Source organism: Pezoporus flaviventris, unplaced genomic scaffold, assembly GCF_033815535.1.
Source record: "Pezoporus flaviventris isolate CSIRO_AGI_PZ_B2104156 unplaced genomic scaffold, CSIRO_AGI_Pfla_v1 ptg000045l, whole genome shotgun sequence".
Classification (NCBI taxonomy): domain Eukaryota; kingdom Metazoa; phylum Chordata; class Aves; order Psittaciformes; family Psittacidae; genus Pezoporus; species Pezoporus flaviventris.
In genome coordinates, this window is record NW_026892593.1 from 31,232,926 (window position 1) to 31,253,836 (window position 20,911).

General features: G+C 45.5%; 1 protein-coding gene across 2 annotated transcripts; it reads right to left on the bottom strand.

Annotated features, from left to right (window-relative positions):
* Positions 1–2,544: 2,544 nt before the first annotated feature.
* On the bottom strand, positions 2,545–12,536 carry KICS2 (KICSTOR subunit 2). 2 transcript variants are annotated; one of them, XM_061467858.1, is made up of 4 exons: positions 12,208–12,536; positions 10,068–10,141; positions 9,853–9,989; positions 2,545–5,276 (listed from the first exon to the last, which is right to left on the bottom strand). In XM_061467858.1, the coding sequence occupies exons 1-4, from the start codon at positions 12,440–12,442 to the stop codon at positions 4,460–4,462; spliced, it is 1,263 nt and encodes a 420-aa protein (XP_061323842.1). In that variant the 5' UTR covers positions 12,443–12,536; the 3' UTR covers positions 2,545–4,459. The 2 variants fall into 2 exon arrangements, with proteins under 2 accessions (XP_061323842.1, XP_061323841.1); XM_061467857.1 differs by having other exon boundaries at positions 9,853–10,141.
* Between the last annotated feature and the right edge of the window lie 8,375 nt (positions 12,537–20,911).

The window sequence follows — 20,911 nt, forward strand, 5'->3', positions numbered from 1 at the left end:
CGCTGATTTTCTCAAGCAAAGCTTGCTTAGGAGATTGGGACCCAGTGCAGTAAAAGGCAGCAGGCATCACAGACACGTATGCATGCAAGGAAGCCTCAAATAACTGATAACTGATACCAAAGAACAACCACTAGGATGATCACAAGTGTCTCAAAAGGCTCATATATGAAGAAGGGTGGACTAGGGCAATAATTAACTGGGAGAGTACCATAACGTTATTTCCACTTACAGCACAGTCTTCTTTCTAAACAAATCAGAAAAACACAGTGTTGGCACTCAGATAGATACCAGGAATTTGTTCTAGATCATTAAAACCTGAATATTATGTGCATTATGCATATATTGCAGACCTTTGCAGCACAGTATTAATAGTTTCCATTCCCTGCATTGTCTTCATGCAAAGGGGCGAGAAAAGGAAATATGTTTTATTCAAGGAAAAATCCCTGAACACCACATGTAAAAGAAAACAGCTTACAAGAAATAAATATAAAATATGTAAGAGATCTGAGGCTACATTCGCTGTCAAATTCACGCTCCAGGAAAAGGATACTGAATTAAATGTTCTGCCAAGATCCTCATGGACTTAAGTGATGAGGTACATGAAATCTGCTACAAGATAAGCTTCCACATTGCTGTGCCAAGCAACAAGTGACAGCAAGAATATCAAATCTCAGTACTTGTTTTAAAAACTTTTAAATATGTCTGGAAGCCTTGGCTTTCCTTGTGCTATCATAAACATCTTTACATCTTGCATTTAAAACAGTCATTTATGAAAGACTTCTTAAGGGTATTAGTACATTCAGTCTTGCTTAGCTAAACTGGTGGAGAGGAGGAGCTGGCAGATGGGCTGTTACACAGCTCAGAAAAATTGCATTTGTTCTCCAGTTCTTATAGTAAAAAGACTGATCGATCTTTCCAGGACTGAAGTTAGTAACTGAGTATTTTTTAATAAGTTACTGAGTTTCTGGCCACCTTCACTTACTCCACTGATGTGTTCCTGCCCTTAATGGTGCAATTTTCATTACTGGCCTAGCCAATTTTACATTGTAGATAAATCCCCCTGTTACCTCATTTGTCATTTGAAACATAAACTCCTCAAAGCATCAAATAGGAAATCATGGGGCTAAAGATTTGTTAGCCTGATTTATTTTAACAAAATTTGTTAGGCTAACAGATCTACAAATATTTGATCATTGCATGTACTCGCACCACACACACAAGTAGGTTTTGGTCATAGTACACCTCAACTCCGCAAAACTATTTGATCCTCTCCTCTACTCTGCTGTCGTGAGACCTTACTTAGAGGACTGTGTACAATTCTGGTGTCCTTGACATAAAAAGGACATGGAACTGTTGGAACAAGACCAGAGGAGGGCCACGAGGATGATCAGGGGACTGGAGCACCTCCTGTATGAAGACAGGCTGAGAAAGTTGGGGCTGCTCAGCCTGCAGAAGAGAAGGCTGCGTGGAGACCTCAGAGCAGCCTTCCAGTATCTGAAGGGAGGCCTATAGGGATGCTGGGGAGGGACTCTTCATTAGGGACTGTAGTGATAGGACAATGGGTAACAGGCTAAAACTTAAACAGGAGAAGTTTAGGTTGGATATAAGGAAGAAGTTCTTTCCTGTTAGGATGGTGAGGCACTGGAATGGGTTTCCCAAGGAAGTTGTGAATGCTCCATCCCTGGTGGTGTTCAAGGCCAGGTTGGACAGAGCCTTGGGTAGCATGGTTTAGTGTGAGGTGTCCCTGCCCATGGCAGGGGGGTTGGAACTAGATGATCTTAAGGTCCTTTCCACCCCTAACTATTCTATGGTTCTATGATTCTGTATCGATTATAATGTAACCCTTCTTCAGCTTTACCCCTGCAGTTCCCATCAAAGCCACTTCCTACAGCCTGGATTTTCTGCTCCCCACCTTGTATTAAGATGAGACCTTACAAGGAAAGCCTTACAGACAGGACTCTGAAACCCAGAGACAGCTCCACAAAAGTTTCTCTCTCCAGCACCCAATTTTCTCCCACTGTTTCTCTGCACCTCTCCCCTGTTCTCTCCCTTCTCACAACATGAGAGCAACGGTTATGGTTCCCTTTGGTTCTTCACCTACCCAAATATTCAGAAATTCTTACCCATGAGTCCCATGGCTCCTTTGGCCGCTTTCCCAAGATCCTCTGAAGAAAACTGCAGCAAACCACCCCAGTACTGAGAAGGAGCAATGCAAGTCTCGCCTCCTCCTGCACAGAAACATCACCTTCCCCATTCCCAGAGACATCACTTGCCAAAACCAGTGAACCACCAGGTCTGCCAAACAGTCACCTCCTTCTCCTCTCTCCCTAAAATCCGCTGGGAACAGCCTCCAGCCATTTCAGCAACTGGTGGAAGATGGTGATTTGCTCCAGAGGGCAGCAGATTTCTCTTTCACCTTCCTTTCCCTGCAACTCAGAAATGAGCAAGAAGGTGCTAGCACCACACGCAGTCTCATCCCCCAAAACTCCCTTCCCCTTTCCCACACACAGCTAGTATAACAGGGAAATACTGTAGAGACAGGCAGGATTTGTACAACACTTTATTACACTGCTGAAGACTGGGAATCAGTTCTGGCAACAGCCTCTTTTCTGTTACTCAGGCTGAGGAAGTCAATAGTACAATGTTATTACGAGGTCACAGTCTGGAAGCACCACAAACTCTCTCAATACTGTGATTTGCAACTTTGTCCTGTTAAAAGAGCAATTCAAGCTGCAAAGCGCAATGCTGTTACAACCTGATGCCCTCCAGTGGCTGGTGTATTTGCAGCTCTTTTCAAATGCCAAAGAGCAGACTGAACTTTTTAGTGATACTGCAGTTAAAGTAAGACTTTAGGTGAAAGGCAGTAGCACAGGAAAGACAGTAGCACAGGTCTTCACAACAGCCTAACATGTAATTATAGCAAAGCACAGAAGGCTCTATTTGGCACAAAGCGTAAAGTCAGAATTTACATTCTAAGAACAGAACGTGCTTATGTGACTGTAAAGAAATCAGTATTTGCAGCAAGAGACAAGATAAGTTACCATAACCTTTTGTGGAAGAAAAAGGGAATTGGTAAAAGCCATGTCTGCAGTGCTATCTTTTATACTTCAGTCTTAACAGAAATCAATATTTGCCTTAAACTCCTTTTTAAAACAAACATGATGATGTTATACCTTACACAGTGTCAATTAAGGATCTAACTTCACTACAAATATCAGTCCTCCTGAATTCCCATGAAAGTGCTTGCACAACTGCATAGCTAACAGTCAAAAGAATCACGCAATATAAGGCTACAGGAACAGCCAAATGAACCCTTTATATTACTTGGAAATACTGATTTCCAAAAACAAAGCACTTTCAGGATAACTAGAAAACATACTTTTCCCAAACCTGCAGCCCAGAAGTAGTGAAAGAGACATTTTAGAATGAGGTAATAATACTGCATAGGCTATCTATTTAAATCCAAATTCCAGAAGTGATTTGGCTTAGCTGTGAAATTATTTTAAACTGACTAGAAAGTAAAAACTATGTACTTATAAAAATCTGAAAACAAATCCAAGTTGACCCTAACAGCAAATTAGAAAATAAATCATTTATAAAGGACATTTCCTATTGCCTTACTTTTTTTTAAACTTAGCACGACAAAGGCACAATTTGACAAGAGCTTTGCCGCTTTTTCCATGGAGCTGCTGCTTCTAGAATACCTGCCCAACCTCAGCTTGTCTCCTTCAGTTAATCTGAGCCAAGACTGCTGCTGGACACACAGTGTCAGAACACTCCAGTGAACACTGGCCTTCCAGCCCATACTGCAGCTTGTCTTGCCCCCAGCCTGTGTTCTGAGGCAGTGGAAAAGCTTTATGACACAGAGCGCTCAGAATACAGACTGATGCTTAACAGACAGATGTCAATTATCATTTTAAAACATTTGAAAACTAAGCTATAATGAGCAGTAGTGCTTTTTGTTATTCTTATTTTTTATTTAAAATGCGTTCTTGCAAGTCTGCTTTAATATTCCCTTGCATCACTGCTTATTTCCCAGAAATCATTCCCGTCAGGCAATGCAGTTTTCTGAAAAGATAGTATCTTCCATCCTCACCCCATTTTCAATAAACTCTGTAGCAGACAGTCAATGATCAGACTAAGATAAAGTGCATATATTCCTTTCTGATACAGGCAAGAGAGCTGTGGAAAAACAAATCATACTGAAAATTGAAAACCATGCCAAGAAAGAAATCCTACTGTGGCCATTTAGCACCCCACAATTAAATTATCCCACTGAGAACTGCCCAAAACTACTTCAAGTGTCTGTTAGCTTAAAAAAAAAAAGGGAACTTAAAACATTAAAAATAATGGTTCCTTTTTAATTAGACTCTGAGAATCACAAATTCCTATACTCCTTCGAAGCTACAGCTCCCCCAAGGCTAGCATACTGCCTTGGCAACTTGTAGAGGTTTGCATTTTACCCTTTGGATCCAGGCTTCAAGCTCGCAAAAGCTTTGGAGTTCTTGAGGGAATGTGAAATTTCATTGAGAAAAGAAATAAAATGATAGTCCCTTTCTGACTTCTTCGACTCAAAAATAACTACAATGGTAAAGTGAGGTTCAGGGCGAGTCAGAAAGTACGTGCTTTGGACTTTGTCATCATAGAAGTGAACAACCTTCTCCAAACTGTTAAGGTCAGAGGTTCTGTCAGTCATAATCATGATTACATTGGGCCAGTGCATAACAGGCCTGTCGCTGGGCAGAGACACCACTGCAGGGTACTGATCAACTCCTTTGGGGGCTTCCCTGTAAGAATGGGGATGATGATAACCATGTCCCTGAAAACTCTCTGATCCACGATTGTCAAAAATTAAGGAAACATTGATGGCATCATACTTCCGGATGAAGCTGGAAATTTTCCCAAAGTAATCAGGATTTGTTTTAGCAGTCAGAGTTTTCATTTCGGATGCTGTTGTTTGTCGACTAAGGGCCTCGTGAAAGTAAAAGCTAAACTTGGCAAGGAGAATGTTTTTGAGCTTCATGAGCCAGAGGAAAAGGTGTGGAGGTTGTACAGCCTTCTGAGACTGCCCTCCAAACAGATGTTTCTTGGTCTCTCGCTGTTTCTCAAAAATTTGGCCCCAAGTTTGTAGTTTTGTGTGAGCACTGTGCAAGTTAACCAGGGATGGAAGGAACTTCCACTCTGAGATCTGAGCTTGGGCCTTTAAAAGATGCGCAAGCACATCTACTTCCAGCTGGAAACTGCTTTCAAGAGGACTAAGGATTGGATGATGAAACCTAGAAAACATAACGTTAGTCAGGACATGAGAACTGCTGTACACAATCAGATAGCATATGTCAGTTAACAGACAGAAGACCAAACATCAGAGTGAAGTGTAAACCAAAAAACTAACACTGATTTTAAAAAAAAGCTTCTTCTAACATAACAGAACACTTTGCACTTGACAAAAACATGTGTCAGACATTTTTCTATCACAGCAATATTTGATCAGTTCAAGAACAATCACTGTTTATCTTGATCCATGAACTACTATAACACCTTTTCTCTTTAAATTCAGGTGGGTTTGTTCCAACTTAAAATCACTTCTGGTGGTAAAATATGTCTGGATAGTTCTGGAATACCAGTAAGACATTAAGTTAAATCAAAGTAATGATGTTATAAATTTGCTGTTTGATAGGGAAACCATGTGAAAGCAAGCTGAGCTTCTTTTGCTTTTTAAAAATCACAATAAAATCGTGATGGAAAATTAGTCAACAGAACCATGATTAACTGCATTTACCAACGAATCAAGTCTCAAACTTCAAATCTTGGTGTACTAAAAGCAGTGAAGGGCAAAAACATTTGGCAAGATTTCATCATATCACAATGAAGGTGCTATAACAACCTATTTCTCTCGCAAAAAATTTAGGTCAAGCTCAGCTCTCAACAGATGTTTAAAAAAGAAAATGAGCCCAAACTCACACAAGCACCTCATCTACCAGGTAGAAGTGTCACTGCACATCTTATTCACAAGAGTAATCCTATTAGTAAAACAAATTCTTGGTTAAATGGAATTTTATCGATCCATTCTATAGCTTTCTCACTTTATTTTTTCTAAACGTCAGGAAAAACAGTCAGTGTAGCCTCCCTCCTTTCTCTTGATACTCAAATTACTGTAAATTTGGGAAAAATTACTTTGAAAATTATATCATCAACAAATACATGCTTAATTAAAACTGTGCAAAACTATTCCAGTTACAGAAGCTAAATATTTAACTTTAGAAAGAATGAGTCTTCAGCAAAGGCAGAAGTGACCTTTTTAGTAAATATGTTCCATAACAAGCCTTTAAGACTCTTAAAGGACCTCCAACAAAGAACAAGCAATAGTTCAAAGACAAGATTTGATGAGGTTTCCATTTAAGACAGATTTATCCAGTCACTTCAGACAAATATTCTGTCTTTTTATTGCTTTAAAACAAAGAAGTCTGTACTGAAGTCTTCCCACCTTTAACAGCTTATCTTCAAAATTGAAGCAACTCCATTATTCCCCTCAGCTTCCAAGACACAACATACATAACCCATTTTGGAAATACTTGGTTTAAAACCAAAATACTCAATTTTATTGTGGACCAGGAGAATGAGAATTTTAGGCTTTTCATCCCTTCCCCTTCTTCCTCACCCCTTTTTTGACTTCCCATGAAGCTTTCACCAAAACATTATTCCTTAAACTTGTGAAAATTGTTTGACAATTTTATCTTTTTTAACAGCCACAATACACATCTTGAAAGGATTTAAGATGAAAGTCCATATTTAATTGTAGAAAATTATATTAGGAATCATTTGACGCCCAGTGTTCTGCAAACAGGCTAGGCTGAGTGACCAGCCATCTTTATACACACTATATGTCGGCAACCTTCTCATCTCCCACTATAGCAGAGATTGCCATTACTGGCTACTTTGGTGGGCTCAGAAGTCCAAAGCATATTTAGATTTCTTTGAACAAACAAGTGTCAATTTAAAATAATACTCTGCTAAGTCAACATTATATAATTCCAATGATTTTGGTACTCAGGAGAAAAACAGTTTCATTGTCATGTATTAGAAGGGAAAAAAAGCATTATACTTCAAGTGCAGACTGAGCACAGTGGTTTCAACACACCTGCAGTCAGACCAAGGAAGTTATTCTTCAGTCTTAAAAGCAATTAAAAAATTCATACAGTTCCACACTGCCAAGTCTCCTGGATTAACATTATGAAGTATGGCTTCCTACTTCTACTTTGCTTTGTGGCTCATAGCTATTTTCATGTTTCGCTGCACAGCAGGATTTGCTAAACTGTTTTAATCCAAAAATAGACACCTCAGCCACAGCTGAGAAGCTTGATATAGTTGCAAAGTAACAGGTTATGTACTCTGTATATCTGATGTAACTGAGTTTCATAACACAGAAGCACCTGACAGAGCTCAGTATCACACAAACCAGACAGATTTTTACAATATTTCAAGAAGCCAGAGTGTTAAGAACTTAGAAACACATTGGAAAGTGGATTTTTTTCCTCCAATCATTCTCGAAAGCAGAGGGATGTTAGAGTTTTGTTTGCAGACATAAAGCAGCCCCATTTTAATAAGTTTTATTTCCTTCCATAGATCATACACTTTTTTTTACATTAAAAATAATTACATCAAAATAGTTTTACTAGTTACTTATTCATTTTATACTAAGCTTTTAAAGGATCTGGCTTCTGATGCTGGTTTAATTATTTCAGTGAAAACCCCACCCAAACTAACAGTTAAATCAGGAAAAGTTGCTTTTCCAGCTGTATTCTATAGCAAAACAGAGTCTAGTAATGGCTGTGCGCAAGTCAGCAATAAGTAGTAAGAAAACAGCTTTAAACCGTTCAAGAGTTAATGATTTCTCGGATCCAGACAATATGACTCTATTGTTGACAGTCAATTAATCCTGTCATTCCTTTACTATTATCTGAGCAGCTATTTTCAGATGTAAATGAAAGAAACCAAGGCCAGAATTTATCTACAGATCAGATGCCCTCTCTAAGCACAGTTGGCTGACATAATGGTACAACCTCAACTACAAGTGAGGGATATATTGACAGAGGGAAGAGACTGGGTAAGGATGAGTTTATTTGACCTTTCACCTGAGAGGGACAACAGACTGTATAACAGAAATGCCTTCCAGCCCGCACACATCAGCCTAACAGCCCCCAGAAACTAAGCAGAGACACAAAGAAACTAAAGGAGGGCTAAAGGAAGGTAACATTAGACCCACTTTTTTTCAGAGATACTCTGTGACTGGGGAGGACCACACAGTAGCTACTGAATCAGCAATAAGACATCTTAGAATGTGTCCATCTTAGAGACTGTTCATTAACCCAAAGCAAGACCATCAGTATTCTTCCCAGGGAGACACTGATTGTTTTTCTAAAGAGGTTATAATGATGACTAAGAAGTACAGAGCTGTCACTGAAATTCATTTCAACAACACAGTAAAACATTTCATATGTAACAGTCTCCAGTCACTTTGTCAAAGTATCAGTTTTGGTTTTCAGATTTTTAACAGCTGTTTGAAACAGCACATGCTCAGAACAGATGGTGATGGTCAGGGTACAACAAATTACGTTTTCAAAAAACTTACGTCCCTCTACTCTTTAACATGTACCTCACCAAGGAAAAAATACGTAAGTTTCATATTTTATTGGACCAAGTAACTGATTTAATAAGGGTTCACAAACCAAGAACTGCAGAAAAAAAAAAAATCTCTAGTAAGATCATAAAGACTAGGTTTGATTTTCAAATACCAAAAAATCTGTTGCAATTTGCCTAAGTTATTCCTAAAAATTTTAAATAAGGGAGTCAACTGCAGTGCTTTGATTTGGAATCTCCGAAAGCAGCACTGAATTATTTTGATTTTTTCCTAGGTGTACATTTAAAAAATGGTAGCTGAAAAAAAGACCTCAGAATAATCTCCCCAAATATTTTCTTGGACACTATTTCACCAATGAAGATTTAAAAAAAGAAAAACCTACATTTTTAAGTTAAATTCCCACAATGGCTACTTCGTTTTACTTTAAAGTAGAGCACCAGAATTTCAGTCTGTTGACAAGCATTCAAAAATTCTCTCATTTTTTAAACTGCCATCACTTTCAAGGCTCACATGTGTTAGATGTGAAATACCCATCCCATGGTCATTTAGAAACATCCTGGAATTCTTATAACAGGAACTACTGGACATTAACTTCAAGAAACCATAACAGCAGTGACCAAAGACTCAGAGGTGCTCCTTCTACTGGCTTAAATACCTCTCAAGAGAAGTGATAACAGAGCACCATAAAACCCTGATAGGTAGACCTGCTACAGGTCTAAAAGCTACACCTAGGTGTAGCTTTTAGAATTAATAAGCAGACACATACTCTCATCTAAAAAGTAAAATCATCACACAATACCTGTTTTATTTATATATATCAGTTTTACTGAAGTCCATATGGAATTAAGTCTTGTTTCCTCTCGACCTTTAATGAAAAAGTGCAAGAAGTCTTAGCTCTTTTATAAGGAAAATGACTCTTCCTCTCTGCTGAATGTGAACATGCTGAGTATTAATTAAGGAATAAGGAAGACAGCTCCTAGAACATGATAAGCAGAAACACTCCCTTTTCCATTTTTCTTCTTCAAGAGTCATATTTTGAGACTTCATGCATCTGCTGCTGCTGACCAACATTCACTTCATGTGTGAACTCATGCAAGGGGCTCTACTGCTCAGCAGTCAAAGGACAGCAAAGCTTTTAGGCTTGCTTTGAGCCTCAACATTTTTTATTTCAGATCATATGCCTGAGTACTTACTACCAGCAAATAAGCACTGACCTTGAGCTGTATTTCTTTAAGATGGATTCCAAAATGTTTACCAGTTCCTCAGAGTTAATGAACTTTTGGGTGCTGAGCATGTACATTTTTTCGTAGAAGTCAGCAATTTCCATCCGAGCCTGAACAAAAAAACAGAGCTGTTCAGACAGGTGAGAAAGCAGCTCTTCCAAGTGAGGAGCTGTTCCTCCTAGTGCATTGTGACCCGTCGCCACCACCTTCTTCAGCTCATTATGCAGAGATGTGTAGATGGTTCGGATGGAGTCCTTTCGGCTGAAGAATGACTGACCACCTGTTCAGATAAATATGGAGGTATTACCAAAATCCAGGGACAGCAAAAATAGACAGCAATACTGGAAAAATCGCATAGAACCATGCTTGTTTTCCCCCAGGTGTTCTTAAGGTGTTTGATCACATTATTTATTTCTTTTTAATCAAGGAAGAGGTTTCAGTGTATTATTCTGTAACCGAATTACACATAGCGTACGCTCAGAAGCACTTTATAAAATTTCATGCAAGTTATACTTCTCCCAATTCATATTTCATCAGCCAGCGACTGCTGCAAAACTTCAACTCCCTCACATCTGTCTCAGTTAGGGCATTTCCAGAAAACAAGGTTCCAGCTAAATTTGCCACTATGATACATGACTTGAAATATTGTTATCTGTGGAAGTCAGAAGAATCAAGTCATCATGAAACAGCATCCACTCCTATAAATAACTCTGTATCTTCTCAAGAGAATTCCCCTACCAGTACCTCCTCAATCATGAAGCACTCAAATTTGCAAAGCAACCTTTAAACGGGATCCACTCAACATTTGTGTACAAACCAAATGCTTCCAGTCCCTACAACAATCATAATGTAAACTAGAATTCAAAGGGAAACCAATCAGGGTTTATCTCAGTGAGACCACAGTGCAGGTTAATCCATAACTAAAATTGAGGGGGGGAAAAAAAGTCTGTGCTTCTTTCTGGCTGCTTAACACTACGATGAATTTAAAAATATATAAATGACAAAAGTAGAGTCAAACTTTGACACAACCAAAAGACTGTACAAAAGTACTAACCTTATTTCATGACCTCTGTTTACAGATGCCCTTATGTGCTCCTGTGGCACTCAACTTGCAGAGCAAGGATCACAGGGACTCAATCCATGGAACTTTCAAAGATACTCCAAATTTAAGTTCCACTTTAAAACTGCTTATCAATTTTGTAATGGTGGATAGGCCTTTTCACTTCCATTTTACACACATAATACCCAAAAGCAACTTTAGCAATTTAAGGCAGAAAGGCAAAGAATTGACTATCAGGAAACAGCTACCTTCCTAGGCCATGAGTAGCCCCCAGGTCATGGGCAGAATGAAGAATCATGTATTGTTGTAGTTCATGAACTATATAAATAAACAAAACTTCGTCCATTCCCTTGCCAATTTTATCCTTCCTGCAAGCACCAAAATTGTGTTCTAAAGTCAGCCTTACAAATAGACTTATGTCTGTAAAGATCTTCACATAAAATAGTTCCAAGTCACCACTTAAACACCAAAGCAGAATTCTCTTGATGCTTCACTGCATTACACATCAGACTTATACCCTTTGATCCGTTTTCCATGCCAGTCTGCCGTTCAAAGGGAAAATAAGCAGCTTTGCTCAGAGGGCAACATGATGACAGCTCATCCTATGCCAGCTGGGGATTTTTCTATTCACATACTGAGAGAGTGAGAAGCAGCCAAGTTTGCGGCCAAAACTTCCCGAGATCCTGCAGAGTCTACATGAATAACAATTTTTATGAGTCTGTCTCCAGCCCTGAGTACTTACATATATGCATCTAATATTAGGCCCTGGAACTATGACATGGAAGAGCTTTAAACCTCTGGTCACCCCACTGAGCTCACCTTTGCCAGAATCTCAGCCAGAGCATCCCAGCACTGAAACACCCTTGGCTGTACCTCGGGAGCGGCAGGTAGGTGGCCTACCAGACAATGAGATGCAGCGATCCGCACAGCTACTGTGCGACCTGCACTACACTCTCATTTACTCGTTAGGGGCAGCCCAAATGGCACAGCCGATTTCTCACTGGGCCCACGGACACTTGCTCTTGTGTTTCAGGCGCAGACACGCATCTCGCCGATGGTACCCAGCCCTCTGCAACTGCCGGCTGACAGCTCAGCTCACCTCACCGGGCTACGATACCTGCGGAGCTAAACCCGGGGCAGGCCGGGAGCAGGCGCGGGCGCTGCAACCCCCAGCAGCGACCTGAGGCGTGAGTGAGGAGGAAGGACCGGGGACCCGAGGAGCAAGGAAGGGGGCATGGCGTGAGGAGACGGGTCCCTCCCCCGGGGGTGCGCGGGCCCCGCGGTACCTAGCTTCTGGCCCAGGAAGGTCATGCTGTGGTACGCCTTCTCGGCTGCGGCCAGGTGCGCCAGCCCGGCCAGCAGCGACAGCCAGCTGGCCCCCGCGCTCTTGTTGGCCTCCCGTTCCTTCTCCACATTGTCCTTGGCCTTGTCATAGGAGAAGATGCCCAGGTGGGAGAAGAAAGTCTCCAGCACGGCCTGCTCCACCGGCACCGGCGCGCCCAGCGGGATCGACTCCCCCATCCCGCCAGGCGCCGCCGCCGCCACAACGAACACCACTTCCGGGTCCGGCGCCGCGGCCACGTGAGGGAAGAGGCTCGTACCGGCCCGCCCCGCACGCCTGCCGTTGCCACGTGACAGAGGGGAGCGGGCGGGGTGTGTCACGTGGTGCGCTGGGGCCGGTGGTGAGCGGTGTCCCGGCGGATCAAGGCGCAGAGCCGGGGGTCAGGAGGAGCCGAGGCTCCGTTGGGTGAGCTGCTGATGGGCAGGCCAGCTCCGTGACGCCCAGTGCGGTTTTCAGGTTGGCCGCACTGGCACTGGTTCCTGTAACAACGGTTCCTGTTCCTCCCCCCCGCCCCGGTTTTTGTTAAACTGAATCTGAAGCCACTTCTGTGCTGTGCAGAAGCCATGAAGGATGAAGACTGCGTGGAGATAGCACAGGTAGGATGTTTCTGTACATGGATATGAGAGTTCCCTTCCTAGTGCTGTGTCAGATTGTGGCACCTTTTGCATTTGACTGTAAGTTTCAAGAAGTGTTGGGGTTATTTTGAGTCTGGTGGTAATATGAGTGGTAGTTTTGATGTGAGGAATAGTAATGGACTAAGGAAAGGGTAAGAGTTTTCTTCAAACTATGCATTGATTGTCTTAACTTAGTATAGGGAACAGGTAGGTTCTTGTTCTTGTTAGTCTTGTGGTTAAACTATAACTCAGAATAGAACAGGTAGCTGAAACACGTTGTTTAAAATCAAGGACCCTTTTCCCTCAAGAAGGTGAATGTCTGACAAGAACCTGTTTCAGCTAGTCTCTGTAAGACTTGAGGTTGCCAGCTGGGGAAACTGAGCCAAGGGTGAAAAGTGCATGGTGAGGAAGACCTCTTACTTCATCCAGAAGACCCCAGCCCAAGACCACCAGATGGCAGTGCGCAGGCATAGGGGGAGGGGAATGGTATTAATGAGTTCTTGGAACTAATTGTAATAATCTCCTTCTATACTTGTAAAATCTGATGAATATGTATGTTTGTATATAATAAATATCTAGCTTGTTTAGCTCTCAGTGTGCTAGTTAGGAGGAGCGATCCCCTTCGCATCCAGCCCCGCAATAAACATACGTGCTATATAAGTCTTTGTGAGTTATGAAGTTCTATTCCGTAAATCAGTTTGGATGCCAGGGAAATACCTGATGATCTGCAGTGAATTGGGACATTACTACTCATCCCTGCATGTTGCAGGGTGGTTGGACTAGATGAACTTTGAAGGTCCTTTCCAACCCAAATTATTCTATGATTCTAAGTTGTTCTGTCAATTAAAAAGTTCCAAAACACAGGGTCTTACTAGTGACTTTATTCCCACCCTTTGGTGTTACCCTGGTGTTACAAAGGACCCTCCAGCTACGCATGTATAGCTTTTCATCCCTTGTGAGGAGAGACCCCGAATTGCCCGGATCAATTCCCATTTTTGGACCACGCTTTGGACAGATGGGCTCCCTGAACTGCTCCACCATGGAGGCAATGAGGAGCACAAAGCTGAGCTGCAGAGCCATGAGGCTATGGAAGGGGGGCTGTTGTGGCAGCACGGACTGATCCCACTCTTGCAGAACAGCCAGCCCCTTACAGTGAGAGCAAGGCCCTCACTTGCAATCAACAGGCAGTTTTTGTCCCAGTTGAGCAGCTCTCCAGCTACCCCAAAACTAAGACATTCAGTTTCCTCTCTAGACAGTGTTTCCCTGCACTCTACGCCCACCTACATTTGTTTTTAAGACATTAGACATTAGACAAAATGACAGCCATCAATTCTGTAACTCTGGGCAAGACCCCTGTACTAATTAAACTGGCTGCCTACCTCTTCTCTAGGGAACACTCAAAACACACTACATTTTTAAATAGGCACTGGATGCAAAGAATGGCTTTTTGTGTGAAGCAGCCTTTTTACTTAACCTTAACTACACATTGTCCATTACAGTTTTTTTATCATACGTTATATTGTAAATGTAGCGTTGTGGTTGAACGCCATCTGGCAAATAAGTACCACGCAGCCATTCACTCAGAAAATGGTAAACTAAGAATGAGAAGCAGCCAATACTGTGGCCAGCACTTCCTGAGATCCTGCAGGTGTGCGTTCTGCTTGCAGAAAAAGCTGCCTTCTTCCCAATTTCAACTTTATTTACCTAGCTTGCCTAAGAAACTTGTGGTTTAAGCCCAGCTGGTAACTCGGAACCACGCAGCCGCTGTCTCTCCCAGAGAGCCTGTGGGCACTGCGGCACGAGATCTCAGCCCTGCGCGAGGAGCTGCGGTGCCGGCCCGAGCAGGAGCCCAACCCTGACAGCGCCCGTGCCAAAGATACCTGTGCACGGCACGAGGGGCAGTTGAGGACATGGTGGGGTATGAAGGTTCAGCGCTCCAGCCCAGCGAGCAGGTCTGGAAGTTCCAATGTTCAACCCAGCAGCTCACGGAGCAGAGCTGCAGCTGCTGTCCGTGAGGCCGAGACTGTACAGAGGAAGTCTTTTCCCACTGCCAGCCAGGCCAGCAGCACAGAGGAAGAGGTTGAAGCTGCTGTCTCTGAGGCCAAGACTCCAGAGAGAAAGTCTTGTCCTGTTCTCATCCCGGCCAGCAGCCCATGGAAAGCGGCTGGAGCTGCTGGCACCCAGACCAGCAACCCAGGGATATGTTGCCCAAGAAAGGTTTCCTGGGCAGACCTCCAGGGAGCAGGGACTCTGCTAATAGCCCCGAGCTCCAGTATGGATCCCAGGGCCATCGACCAGCTGCAAGGGGTGGACAGCAACAACCAGGAGCGAGTGCAGGAGCCTGCTGAGGAGCTGCAGAAGATGGTGAGTGATGGGGGGAGATCTGCTCTGGCAGGGGATGGGTGTCCCTCCCCATCCTTCTGCTCAGCCAGCCCTCACCTCCTCCTGCTCAACATCTGGGTGGGTGTGAGGTGAGACCCACGTAGTGGCTCGTTGGTCTAGGGGTATGATTCCCGGTTACTGGAGGGGACAGCGACACTGGGAGGGGTGTATGTGCCCGGGGAGGGGTCAGTGCCACCACCCGCCAGGCTCGGTGACCCTGGCACCATCACCCTGGTGTGGGGTGCCAGGTGCCAGCAGCAGCGAGGCCATGGAGTTCAGAGAGTCCCCGTCCTTGGGCAGTAAGTGCTGCAGTGGGCCCCCCACTCCGGGGTGGCAGGGGGAAGGCCGCCAGCTGCCTGTTGTGTCTTCTGCCCACAGGTCAGACTCCCATTGTGGAACACAGCAGCAGCGATGGCACCACTCAGCCTGTCTCAGCTGCTGGACACTGCCATCATGTCTGACATGGGACATGTGAATGTCAGAGAGCTGCACAGCCTGCTGCAGGCTGTGCTGGGGCTCTTGGGCCTTGGGGACCTGCAAGTCCCAGACTGGGGGCAGCCTGCCCAGGGGGTCAGGGCCCAGGCCCATCATGTGGGGCAGCAGCCCCCGGAGCCAGGTGAGCGGCAGCCCAGGACAGACCCGCTGCAAGGCACTGCCAGCGGCTCCCGAGTTTACACCGTGGCTGCCGGTGTGGGGCAGCTGGAGGAGCTGGAAGCCATGGACAGCAGCAGCTCCAGGGCAGGGCCTCTCCCGAGTCCCCTGGGCTCCGCAGCCCTGGAGCTCTGGCCCCACCATCCTTTGCATTCCTCCCTTCCCCACTCCTGGCCTGCAGCTGGGAACCGTGTGCACTCCTCAGGCAGCTGAGAGGCGCCATTAGCACCTCCTGGGCCTTATACCCCATTTTAGTTTCCCTGTGGACTGCACAAGCTCCATTACAAAATAAATAGCCCAGCAGAGATCTTCTGGAAGGTTAAGCGTTAACAGTATTTTGAGGGTGTTCACATTTTCTCTGCGTACTTTCATATCTATGCAAGCCTGTACTGGGACTTGTCCTTTAAAAAAAGGGCTGATTGCTAAAACATTCTAGGTAGTAATTTATACAGTTTTATAAAATGCAGCTCATGAAATGCTGCAGAATGTCTTGTATGGTACAAAGCTGTGAAGTACATCTCATAAAATACTCTGAAACCTGCATCTTGAAGCAGCAGATAGATCAAACGCTTCAGCAGATGAATTTGGATGACACCTGGCTTTCACAATGATGGGTTTGTTATTGGAATCTGCTGTGCTGGTAAAGATGGGAGGAGGGAGAGGAAGGCAGGGGGAAGGGAAGCATGGATTGCCATCTAGTGTGATGAGCCAGCCCACGCTTATCACAGGGAATATTTATATACACAAAGAAACAAAGTTACCAGAAATGATTGCCCTCCATCCTCCCAGCACAGCCACCATTCTGGGCAAGGAGCAAAGCCTGTCAGCTGGGCCAAGCTAAATAGCCATCAGCTCCCAGAACGTGGCAAACACTAGATCTGCCTTACAGTTTCTCAATAATACATATGCACGTTTGTCCCATTCACATCCCCATTGCCCCCCCGGCCATGTCCCACCAGCCCATGTTTCCCCCAGTCCCTATGACCATGTCCCAGTGGCTCCTGTTCCCATGGCCATGTCCCCCTTGTCCCCTTGTCTATATCCCCTACGCCCCCTGGCAATGTCCCCCCTGTACGCATGGCCAGGTACCCCTTGTGCCTGTAATTGCCCCCATGGCCATGTCCCCATTGTCCCCAGTGTCCCCTTGTCCATGTCCCCAGTACTCCCCAGCCATTTCCCTTTGCCCCATGGCCATGTCCCCATTGTCCCCCTGGCCATGTCCCAGTGCCCCCAGTCCTGCCGGTGTTCCCGTGTCCCCCACTTCCTGCCCCCTGCAGGTGCCCCGGGGGCCAGAACCCCTTCAGCGTCTCCCCCTGCTTCGACGACTCCATCGACTTCGCTGACCCCAACCACGAGGAGACCCTGGGCCAGGTACGGGGGGTGGGGGGCGGCACACAGAGGTTTGGGGGAGCCACCGTGTGCAGTATCATGGACCCTGTCCCTCCCCAGGACAGCACCATCAGCCTCAAGCCCTCCATCCTCTTCCCCATGGCCCCCACCCTCTTCGTTGTGGCCTGCATCATCTTCCTCTTCCCCTTCCTGAAGCAGATCTGGGAGAACCTGAGCACCCCACAGGCAGCCTGAGCCCCCCCAGAGCACCCGGACACCCCACAAGAATGGGGCGTTGGGGTTTGGGGGTGCCTAGGTTTCAGGGTTCTGGTGTCTGTGGGTGCCCGTCTCTGTTGTTTCAGGGGTGCCGGTGTCTGGGGGTGTCAGTGTTTGGGGGTGCTGGTGACTGTGGCTTCGGGGGTGCCGGAGCCGGGGGGTACCGGGGTGTGGGACTCCCGGTGCCGGTTGGTGCCGGTTTGAGGGCGTGGTTTGGCGGTTACAGCCCGGTCGCTGTGGCCACGCCTCCAACTGACCATCCTCGTTGCCGGGGCAACACCGCTGTCGCCCCGCCCACAGCCCGCCTCCCAGAATGGCCACGCCCCCCCCGCCGCGATGACCACGCCCCCTGACTTTTACCCGCCCCTGTCTACAGGCCCAGCCCTTTGCCGTGAGCACGGCCCCGGGCAACGCCGCTGTGAGGGGGAGACCCCCCCCCATTTATGTAAACCTGGGGACCCCCTGTCACAACACCCTTGGGACCCCCCATAACATCACTTGTGAGGGGAATTTTGGGGATCCCGTGTGAGTGTGTGTGTGCGTAGCGTGTATCAGGAAATAATGGGAAATAGAGCAGAGAAATAATAGAAAAGAGGCCTTTGGGATGTGTTCGGGCTCACTGGCAAGAATTAGGAGCATTCCCCAGGGGCTCAGTAATAAAAAGATTTTAATGAAATATTGTAACCTGTGGTGGCCGTTATATACCTTGGAGGATCAGGGAAAATGGCCCAAAAATGGGACTTGGAATTGTATGTTGTTGCAATTAATGTTATTTTTAAGACGACAAGGAAAATTGGATGAAGTGATGTATGCAGATATGGTTTTCACTTTAAGAAACCACTCGGTGTGGGGGACGGAATGCGAAATAAATATAGCTCCACCAGATCCCTTAATTTTGGCTTTGGAAAAGGACAGGGAAAACCAGAAAGCTAAGCTGGAGAGGTGTCATTTAGCCTGTGATACTGGGGAAAAATGTTTAAAGTTAAAAAACCAGAGTAATCAGGAAGATAGGTTGGAGGATTATATATCACAGGTACCTCTGAGAGGAGCACCCTCGGCATCTGCCCCGTCTGTTATTGATAAGGAGGGAGAGGTTGCTGTCACTGGCAACAGAGCAGAAGGACCTGAGAATGTTAAAGAAGCCTGGAGAGCAGATAGGAACCGGGAACAGGTAGAGAAGAAAAAGCTGAGTCGTGCTATAGGCACGGCTACGGTGGCTGCTTTGGAGCAAGCAGAAACTGGTGAAGGAACTAATGTGAGAGGACGAGGCAGAGGTAGAGGAGGAATGTCAGGCAGAGGTGAAAGAGTGAATTCTTCTCCTGTGGGATGGGATCAGTGTGCATACTGTAAGGAGTTTGGACCTTGGAAGTGAGACTGCTCTAAACCAAATACCCACAAGGTGGCTCCGGTGGCTGAATTACAACTAGACTGCCGGGGACCTGGGGAGTCTACCCTGGCAGATCTGCTGGTTAAATTAAAGCCAGGGACTAGAGAAAATGAAGTGGAATTTTTAGTGGATACCGGAGCAACTTTTGGTAGGAGGCTTGCCAGGCTGGTCAAGGAGGCTTTAAACTAGATGTGTTGGGGGAGGGGGGCATCATTCCATCCCAACACACCCAGTCAGTTACCAGAACCTATAATAAATGCTCAGAGCAATGCAGAGGTATCCCAGCTGCTCCAGCCAATGAGCCGGCTTCAGTTGGAGCCTCTATACAGATGCCCGTAGCATGGGGAACAAACAAGACGAATTAGAGATGTGGGCACGTCTATGGGGGTATGATATAACAGGCATCGCAGAAACATGGTGGGATGGCTCCTATGACTGGAGTGTTGGAATGGAAGGTTACAGGCTCTTTAGGAAAGACAGGCCTGGCAGGCGGGGAGAGGGAGTTGCCCTTTATGTTAGGGATAGGCTGGAGAGTATGGAACTCTGTCTGGGGACAGGTGAGCAGTCCACAGAGAGTTTGTGGGTCAGGGTTAAAGGGAATATAGCTATGGGAGACATTACTGTGGGGATCTGTTACAGACCGACTGATCAGGGAGAACTTGTGGATGAAACACTCTACAGACAGATAGGAAAAGCCTCAGGCTCACAGGCCCTTGTTCTCATGGGTGACTTCAACCACCCTGACATCTGTTGGAAGGACGGTACGGCCCGGCACAAGCAATCCAGGAGGTTCCTCAATTGTGTGGAAGACAACTTCCTTCTGCAAGTAATAGAGGAGCTGACAAGGAGAGGTGCCATGCTTGACCTCGTGCTCACCAACAGGGAAGGGCTCGTTGGAAATGTGAGGCTCCAGGGCATCCTTGGATGCAGTGATCATGAGATGGCTGAGTTCGAGATCCTCAGGACAGTGGGAAGAGCGTGCAGCAAGCTCACTGCCCTGGACTTCAAGAGAGCAGACTTTGGCCTTGTCACAGACCTGCTTAGTAAGGTTCCATGGGATAGAGCCCTAGAGGGCAGGGGGGCCCAAGACTCTTGGTTGATATTCAAGGATCACCTGCTACAAGCTCAGGAGTGTTGCGTCCCAACTAGAAGGAAGTGCAGCAGGAGGGCCAGGAGACCTCCTTGGATGGATAAGGAGCTCCTGAGGAAAATTCAAATGAAAAAGAGGCTTATAGTAAGTGGAAGCAAGGACAGGTGGCCTGGGAAGAGTACAAGGATGTTGTCTGGGAAGCTAGGGACCAGGTTAGGAAAGCTAAGGCCCAGTTAGAATTAAACTTGGCTAGGGGTATTAAGGATAACAGGAAGGGATTCTACAGGTACATAGCAAATAAAAAACAGACTAGGGAGAATGTAGGCCCCCTCAGGAAGCTATCAGAACTGGCTACACAGGATTTGGAGAAGGCTGAGGTTCTGAATGACTTCTTTGCCTCAGTCTTCACTGGTAAAGGCTCTGACTGCACCACCCAAGTCTTGGAAGGCAGACGCAGGCACTGTGAGAATGAAGACCTTGGGCCCACTGTAGGAGAGGAACTGGTTCAAAACCATCTTAAAAATCTGAATGTGCACAAGTCCATGGGACCTGATGAGATCCATCCATGGGTCCTGAAGGAGCTGGCGAATGAAGTTGCTAAGCCACTGTCCATCATATTTGAAAAATCATGGCAGTCAGGTGAAGTTCCCGATGACTGGAAAAAGGGAAATATAACCCCCATTTTCAAGAAGGGGAAAATGGATGACCTGGGGAATTACTGACCAATCAGTCTCACCTCTGTGTCTGGCAAAATCTTGGAGCAGATTTTCCTGGAAGGCATGCTAAGGCACATGAAAATCAATAATGTGGTTGGTGACAGCCAGCATGGCTTCACTGAGGGGAAATCCTGCCTGACCAATTTGGTGGCCTTCTATGACAGGGCTACAGAACTGATGGACGGGGTAGAGCGGTTAATGTC